The 9267-nt window shown below is 40.4% G+C and overlaps 1 protein-coding gene and 1 pseudogene across 1 annotated transcript; one reads left to right on the top strand and one right to left on the bottom strand.

The window, feature by feature from the left end:
- Window positions 1-3740: 3740 nt before the first annotated feature.
- On the bottom strand, window positions 3741-4487 carry LOC102848787 (annotated as a pseudogene).
- LOC102848379 (transcription factor BTF3-like) lies at window positions 4008-8230 on the top strand. Its single transcript, XM_006901339.1, has 2 exons — window positions 4008-4016; window positions 7742-8230. The coding sequence occupies exon 2, from the start codon at window positions 7742-7744 to the stop codon at window positions 8228-8230; it is 489 nt and encodes a 162-aa protein (XP_006901401.1). The 5' UTR covers window positions 4008-4016.
- The last annotated feature ends 1037 nt before the right edge of the window (window positions 8231-9267 follow it).

Raw genomic sequence — 9267 nt, forward strand, 5'->3', positions numbered from 1 at the left:
TGAGCAGACACAATAGCAGAATTCAAGACCCTCACTAATGACAATGAAGAAGCAAGAGATATAATGTGTCCTTCAGGACCAGAGATTCTTGCATCAGTCAAACTGGGCCTTATAGTAGCAGCAGCCATAGCAGCTGCAGCAGAGAACCAGAAACTCGACACAAGGACCACTATCCCACAGAGAACAGAGCTAAGAGCCTTTGTCCAAGTTTGTTGGATGACTCGGAGTTGGGAGGTGCACCATAATTGGCAGGTTTGGCCTACAGTCATGAAGCTCAAGGCTGAGGTACCTGAGAGTACATTGTAGGAGCTATCCTGTCTGCTACTAATCTGAATTATAGCCCTTTGACTTCTCTATTATGGTTCTATATGGTCTGTGAGCTATCACAATGAATTTTTGATCCAGTGAAGCAGTTAAGATTGGTGTTGGGATGAGTAGAAAGAGGTGTGTGTGGGGGTTATGTCTGATTCATGAGAATTGGTTTTGTGCTGTGAGTGCCGTTGAAAGGGAAAGTTCCCCTTTGTGGAGTTGATGGAGGTCAGATATGGTTGTTCCCGCACAGCCCTTGCTCTGTTTACAGTCTTCCTCCAATCTGGACACCACATTCTTCTTCACTGAGTCAAGCTTCATGATTTGCTCAACATTCAGACTGAATAAAGAAAGGATACAACTCTGACACACACTGTTCCTGATTTTAAATCATGCAGTATTCAGGCAACAGCTTTGTCTAGGTATAGCTTTTGTATGGGTACAATTTAATGCTCTGGGATTACCATTCTTCTCGATATAAGCCTCCGCTTGTTGTGATTCACACAATCAAATGCCTTTGCATAGTCAATAAAGCACAAATAGACATTCTTCTGGTATTCTCTGCTCTCAGACAGTGTCAATCTGGCATCAGCAATGGTATTCCTGGTGCTACAGCCTTATTTAAATCTTGCTTGAACTTAAGACAGTTCCCTGACAATATACTGTTCCAGCCATTTTGGAATGATCTTCAGCAATATTTTGCTTGCATGTGATGTTAATGATATTGTTTGAGAATGTCTCGTGCTGTTGGATCCCCTTCTTGGGAAGGAGAACAAATATGGATCTCTTCCAGTTAGTTGGCCAGGGAACTGACCCCCCCCCCCAATTTTCTGGCATAGACTGGTAATCATGTCCAGAGTTGCATCTGTTAGTTGAAATATGTCCATCTGATCTTCAGCAAAATATTGCTTGCATGTGATATTAATTTTATTTTTAATAATTTCAACATTCTGTTGCACCACCTTTCTTGGGAATGGGAATAATTATGGATCTCTTCTAATCCATCGGGTAGGTAGCTGTCCTCCAAATTTCCTAGTACAAACTGATGAGCATGTCTGGGGCTGCATCTGTTAGTTGAAACATATAAATTCCTGGGGCCTTATTTTTTTTGCCAATGCCTTCAGTACAACTTGGACTTCTTCCTTTTTTGGTAATTGTCTTTTGTCCATATGGTACTTCCTGAAATTTTTCATTATTCACCAATTCTTTTTTTGGAACAGTGACTGTGCATTCCATTCTTTCCATCTCCTTTGATGCTTTAGATCATTCAAAATTTTGCCCATAGCATCTTAGTATTGCAACTTGAGGCTTGAATTTGTTTTTCCTTTTTTTTTTTCAGCTTGAGAAATGCCAAGCAAATTCTTTCCTTTTTTTCTCTGTCTCTGTTCTGTGATAATATTTTGTTTTGTCTTCACACACTGCTCTTTGAATTTTCTTTGAGCTCTTTTGCTTCATTATGTTTTCTTATTGTCTTAGCTTCACAATGCTCTGATGTATATTCGTAGTTTCTTCTTACATCCATTTTAGTTTGATCTTCCTCCTTTGTCTTTGTAATGACATTTTGTTCTCTTCTTGTATGAAACCATTTATTTTATTTCGGAGGTCCTCTGGATTTTGATCAGTGGTGATCAGTACCCCAATCCTTCTTCTTTTTTAAAAATTATTTTCTCTCTGTGTGTGTACCGTCAAATTGGATCTGACTGGTATAGGGGAAGATGGCCCCTCCTCTGGCAGAGCATCTGGTGGATCGAACCACATATCTCTGTGATTGCAGTGCAGCTTCTTGCCACTAGGCCACCAGAGCTCCCCTTACCTCAACCCTTCTTAATATGTTTGTTGTTTTAACTCAGTTGGCATAGGCTTACGATCATATTTTGGTTCTTGTGGGTTTGTTTTAATCTTCTCCAGCCTCCATTTGAATTTGCACGTGAGTAATTGATGGCTTGTCGCAGAGTTTGCACCTGGCCTGGTTCTGATTGTTGATACTGAGCTTCTCCAACAAGTCTTTCCACAGATGTCATCAGTCTGATTTCTGTACAGTCTGTCAGCTGAGATCCATATGTGAAGTCACCTTCTGTGTTTCTTAAAAATGGATATTTGTTACTAATAAATCATTGAATGTACAAAATTCAATCATTTGCTCTCCTTCCTCATTTCTGTTGTCATGAACTTTCCAACTACCATTGCTTTCTCATTGTTTCTAACTTTAGCATTCCAGTTCCTAATAATTATTAATGCATCTTTTTTTTCTTGTATAAAAAGATTTATTGACATTTATCAATGACAAACAGACATAAAACTCAAAGTTTGGCTCTTATGAGGGAGGAGAAGAACTGGTGCAGATGTTCTTTTATACAGATGAAACATGGGCTAGGAAATAACACAGGCACTTCTAAAGCAACCCAGAAGAGGGACATGAAAGCCAACCTGTACATTTACTAGGAATTTGCAGTCATTTCAGATTTTCACTAGATAAGAAAATACAATTTTGCTCAGGTGTATGAAAAGAAAGGAAGGAAAGAAACCTAACTGACATGCAGCAATGTCTCCTGCACTTAGGTCTGTAAAAATGTTCGAAGCACAGAAGTACACGTGAAGAATTCGTCATTTTGTAAAACATATATCTTACAGACCAAGATAAGACGGTTATTCTTTTTTATTTTATTTATTTTTTTTTTGCTTTTATTCGCCTCCCCCTCCTTTTAAAGAGGTTGACGTTTTGAGGGTTTGCTTCTTCTCTTTTAAATTGTAGTTAGCAAATTCATTTTACTTGTAACTCCCAAGACTATTGTTTTCAGCGCTCAGGCTGAAACGTCAGTGTAACATTACAGTCCTCTTCATAGAGCGAAGCCCACCACCATCTGAGAAGGGGAGAGGGGAGGAGAGATGGGGAATATCCCCAGACCAGTGCCAAAATACGCCTTTAGGTTACTATTTACAAACCTGGGCGTCCACAGCCTCTAGTAGGCCCAAGAAATGTGGAAGTCACGTGACCCAAAACAAAAGGAACAATGTGCCCAGGCTCAGCCTCTCCTGGGTTTTGATTAGTTTATAAATCAACTGAGGCTGGCCACGGGCTTCCAATCAACTCAGGAGATCGGGGAAATATTAGGAAATGTTAAACAGATCTCCGAAAACCACCCTTCTGAGTGAGGAACAAATGCTCACTCAGTGTGTACTCAGCTATTGCATTTACAGGGACAGACCAGACACAAAGAAAAAGTTGGGGGGGGGGGAGGAATGGCAGTAAAAATAGTATTTTATTCCATCTCCTCCCTCCCCCCGCAACCCCCAGTACACTTTTCCCCTCTCGTTCCCACAGCAACGTTACAATCAGAAAAAAATAAGTTTCAGGGGGCGGGATTTGGGGGAGAGGGTATGGGTAAAAACAGTCAAATCACAATAGGAATTTTCAAAATAGGTTATTCCGCTTAGTCATCGTCTTTTCCCTCATAGTCAGGCTCTAGTTTTCGCTTCTGACCCCTTTCTTCTCCAAGATCTTCTTCATCTTCCTGGTCGTCGACTTCCTCATCATTATAACCTTCTTCATCTTCCTCCTCCTCTCCGCTCACATCTTCCTCTTCACCTTCCTCCTCCTCATCCTCATCTTCCTCGTCTTCCACTACCTGAGCGTCTTCATCATCTTCTTCCTCATCTTCCTCGTCCTCTTCATCGTCCAGGCCCTCCACGTAGCCCTCAGCATCCGAGTCAGATGCTTCCTTGTCATCCCTGTCGTAGCCATCCAGATATGTGAGTTGTGGGAGGAGCTTGAACACGTTTTCTCAGTAGTCGTTCAGGTTGGTTACCTCACAATTGAAAAGATCTAAGCTCTTGAGGTTTTCTAACTTTTTCAGTGGCTCTATTGTGCTGAGGTCTTTAATTTTGTTGCCACTTAAATTTAGATGCGTGAGGTTGGGACACTTTTCTGCCAAAACTTCCAGGCCCCCTGAGATTCTGTTGTCGCTTAGTTCAAGCTTCTTAAGTTTGTTTAACTTTGGTAAGTTTGCGACTGAGGTGAGGCCTACGTTGATTGTACTTAAGAACTCCAGTTCTTCAAATTCATCTGTGAGGCCTTCAATCTGGCCTTCATTTGACCGACAGTTGTCCAGGACAAGCTCTTTCACGTCAGAGGGCGTCCTGTTCCGCAGCTCTAAATGAATCCGTTTGTCCATTTCCATTTCTCGCTTGCTCTCTCTGCAGAGGCTCCCGCGCTGGCGGAATTCAATCAATAAACTCTGAACCCACGGCCGCGCAGCGCGGCCGCGAGTTTTAGGACTTTGAAGGCTCAACCAGCTCCGCTCGGTTCTCCAATGCATCTTGATTGTATATTTGATCAGTTTCAGACTGCAAAAGTTGGTAGAAATCCTCAGTTTCCTCCTCTTTGGCTTTAGTTGTTGGTGCCTATATAATAATTGTCATGTTAACGAGTCTTTCATGTCCTTTTCATTATGAAGGTCACACAATTCTCAGTTTTTCATTTCTGGCGTATGGCATAGTGGATCATATGACTGCCTAATTCAAACTGACCCATACCAGTCCATTTGTGCTCATTAATGCCTAGAATGTCAATTGTAATGCCTTCCATTTCATTTCTAACAACTTCCAGTTTTCCTACATTCATACTTCGTATATTGCAATTATGAATGGGTTTTTGTTTTGGGCTTGTTGTTTTTGTTATGTGCTGTCGAGTCGCTTGTGACTCATAGCGACCCTATGTACAACAGCCCTAAACCCTGCTCTATCCTGTGCCAATCGCACTGCCTCTGACACACCTATCCCGATTACCCCAGTCACTGAATCAATCTACCTCATAGAGGGTCTTCCCCTCCTGCGCCGTTAGGTGTGTTTAAATTTAGGATGAGGAGTGCTTGGATCAAGAGGTCTGCCAGAAGTCTGCAGGTACCAGCAGGGTACCTGTAACCCTCCATTAGGTCTTGAGCAGGGGAGCAGAGCAGGTGGTGATGATGGGTGCTGGGACCTAAGGAGGATAAGAAAGCCAGGACAAAAATAACTATATCATTTCCCCACAGCAACAATAACAAAGTTCAACAGGGTTGCAAAGAACAAGTGCTAGTGAGGTTATGGAGAGATTGTAACTCTTATTTACTGCTGGTGAGAGTGTAAAATGGTACAGCTACTATTATAATAGGCAGTCTGGTGCTTTCTCAAAAAGTTGGAAATAGAAATGCCATTTGTCTTCGCAATTCCACTACAGGAAATATACCCTAAAGAAACCAACCCCGTGACTGAAACAGAAGTATGCATACCCATGTTTATGGCTGCATTATTTACAATAGCAAAGAGATGGAATCAACCCAAGTACTCATGGTATGAATGGATAGAAAAATTATGGTACATTCACACAATGGAATACTATACAACACTGAAAAAACATTAAACAACATGGAGGAGCCTGGAGGACATTATACTGAGTGAAATATCTCAGTAACAAAAGGACAAATACTGCATAATACCGCTGTTATGGCAGGCATGGGAGTGGATGAGGAGAGAATAGGAAAAGAATGGATAGATAGATAATGTATTAGATCAGAGGAGGGGAAGAATTGCTTGAAAGGAATATATGATTAGGCATTATATGTATGACAACAATCTGAAACAAGGGATCCACTGCGGGGAGCGTTGGGGGAGGTGGGAGGGAAGAGTGGAAGAAAATGGGTGACAATTAAAAAAATAAAATGTTTTTGATGTTTAAAAAAAAAATTAGGAGGAAACCCTCATACAAGTTCCTGTGGGGATTTTGACTCTTTGACCTTTGCACTCTTACTTCCTTACTGATATATGTATTGTTGTTGTTGTTGTTGTTGTTTTGTTGATTGCCATCGAGTCAAGCACGACACACAGCAACCCTATGAACAAAAGGCCTGAAGCCTTTCTATAACTAACAACATTTATCAAAGTTCATAGAATTTTCAGAGGTTGTTGTTTAGAAAGTGGATGCCACTCCTGCTTCCAAACCTGTCTTAAAATGGGAGCTCTACCAAACACTGTCCACCATGGATAACCATTATGACATTTGACACCCCTGTGGCAACAAGGTTCAGCATCACAGCATCCCCAGGTTACCTCAGTACAGCATATTGACAGAAGAGTGCTGCACCACTTAGAAGAATGTTCCTCCAAAATATCATTAACAACTGACCTTTAAATACAAAGGTCATGTTGACTCTAAACAAGAGGCTTAAGTAAAAAACAACCAATATAGTCTGGTTTTGTTGTTATGTGCCATTGAGTTGCCAATCTGATTCCTATGCATACGATCACATGAAATCCATGTGTATAACCTGCATTTATGTTTTTTATTAAACGTATTTCCAATGAATAAGTCATTGATTGTGCAAAATTAAATTATTTTATCTCCAGCTTCATTTCTGTCTCCAACTACTGATCATTCTTCTCTGTTCCCAACTTTTGCATTCCAGTCATTCATTATTATTAATACACCTTAATTACATGTTCAGTTGATTTCTGACTGTTAAAGTTGGTAGAAATTTTCTATTTCCTCTTCTTTGGCTATGGTTGTTGGTGCATATATCTGAATGATGGTGGTATTCACGGGACTACCTTGTATGCATATGGGCATTATCCTGTCACTGACAATATTGTATTTCAAGACATACCTAGAAATGACTTTTTTAACTATGAAAGCAACTCCATTTTCCCTCACCTTTTCATCTCCAAATCATGGTTGTCTGCCCCATGCAAGTCTATCTCATCTCCACAATACCTAGTATGTCAATATTTATGTGTTCCATTTCTTCCTTAACAATATCCAATTTTCCTATATTCATGGTTCTCACATTCCATGTTCCAATCACCAGTGTCTGCTTACAACTATTCCTCTTCCCTTGTATTTCCATATTTGATAGTTCTACCTAGGTTGCCCTTTCTGTTAGTCTATGTGTGTTCATATGAGCAAAAGCCTATGGTGATAAAAGAGGAAGTTCAAGCTGCTTTGAAGGAATTTGCAAAAAATAAGGCCCAAGGAACTGATGGTTTACCAACTGACATATTTCAACTAACAGATGTTATCACAGATGTGCTCATCAAGTTGTGTCAAGAAATCTGGAGGACAACCACTTGACCAACTGATTGGAAGAGATATATACTTGTTCCCATTCCAAAGAAAGGTGACCCAATAAGAGTGTGGAAACTATCGAACAATATCATTGATATCACACGCAAGCAAGATTCTGCTGAAGATTATTAAAAAAATGACTGGAACAGCACATCAACCTAGAACTGCTAGAAGTCCAGGCTGGCTTTAGAAGGGGTCATGGTGGGGTCGCTTCCGGTCTCTCTCTAGCTGCCATCTTGCGTCCCCTCGTGTGCAGCCTATCTCAGCTGGTCTGCCAAAAGACCCCCTGAGTGCCAGCCCTAGTCCCCCGCGCGGCCCCATTTCCTCTCTGACAAGATGAAAGAAACGATCATGAATCAGGAGAAACTTGCCAAACTGCAGGCACAAGTGCGCATTGGTGGAAAAGGAACTGCACGCAGAAAGAAGAAGGTGGTTCATAGAACAGCTACAGCAGATGACAAAAAACTTCAGTTCTCCTTAAAGAAATTAGGGGTAAACAATATCTCTGGTATTGAAGAGGTGAATATGTTTACAAATCAAGGAACGGTGATCCACTTTAATAATCCTAAAGTTCAGGCATCTCTGGCAGCGAACACTTTCGCCATTACCAGCCATGCTGAGACAAAGCAGTTGACAGAAATGTTACCCAGCATCTTAAACCAGCTTGGCGCAGATAGCCTGAGTAGTTTAAAAAGACTGGCTGAAGCCCTGCCCAAACAATCTGTGGATGGAAAAGCACCACTTGCTACTGGAGAAGATGATGATGATGAAGTTCCAGATCTTGTGGAGAATTTTGATGAGGCTTCAAAGAATGAGGCCAACTGATTTGAGTCAACTTTTGAAGAAGATAAAAGATGAAGTTACTTTGAGCTGCTATTTTATATTATGACTGCTTTTTAACATTGTTTTGTTTATAGATCTGATAAAATCTAGATCTCTCATATTTTGAAGCCCAACAAGCCTTTTGGACATTGCAGCTCTTTTCAGTTTCTGCTTAAGTATAATTCATTCTTTGCAGCTAAATAAGCTGAAGAAGCCTGGGAATAAAATTGGAAACAAAGGTTAATAAAGGTCTTTGCCTAGTATTTGCTTTTTATTACTATTACTTCAATAATGATGATTTGTACACAGAAAGCAAAATCATTTATAGAAAGCTAATTTTGTCATGTAATAATGGCCAGTGATGGAATTTGATTAAAGATTTAGAATAGCTTAATGTAACAAAGGTGGTATGTTTTTTATTACTGTTTTTTCTTCAACTTGGGGCTTCCATGGTTTGTAGTGGGTATAATTAAGAGAATATCCCTTAGTGTTAGGTGTACAAGATTTTATATTCTCTATTATAAGGAGTGCTTTAAAACAACTTCACACTTTTATTACCTAAAAAAAAAAAAAAAAAAGAAGGGGTCATGGTACTAGGGATATTGTAGCTAATGTTAGATGGCTCTTAGCCGAAACCAGGGAGTATCAGAGGAATGGCTATCTGTGTTTCATTGATTATGCAAAGGTATTTGACTGTGTGTTTCATAAGAAACTGTGGCTTACTCTGAGAAGAATGGGAACCCCAGAACACTTGATTGTGCTAATATGAAACCTATACTTAGACCAGGAGGCAGACATAAGAACAGATAAAGGAGACACTGCTTGGTTCAAAATTGGGAAGGGTATATTCCAGCGATGTGTTCTACATCCATACCTTTTCAACCTGTATACAGAACAGATTATCCGGGACGCTGGCCTGTATGAGAATTGTGGCATCAGGCTTGGTGGAAGATTCATCAACAATCTGCGTTATGCAGATGACACAATCCTGTTGCTAAAACTGAGAAGGACCTGAAGCACTTGTTGCAGAGGGTCAAGGA

This window comes from Elephantulus edwardii, unplaced genomic scaffold (assembly GCF_000299155.1).
Source record: "Elephantulus edwardii isolate Elephantulus edwardi_28Jun2011 unplaced genomic scaffold, EleEdw1.0 scaffold00320, whole genome shotgun sequence".
NCBI classification, from domain to species: Eukaryota; Metazoa; Chordata; class Mammalia; order Macroscelidea; family Macroscelididae; genus Elephantulus; species Elephantulus edwardii.

Excerpts from the sequence above, each read along its gene's own strand:
- LOC102848379 (XM_006901339.1), top strand. The coding sequence starts at position 7,742 with ATGAAAGAAACGATCATGAATCAGGAGAAACTTGCCAAACTGCAGGCA.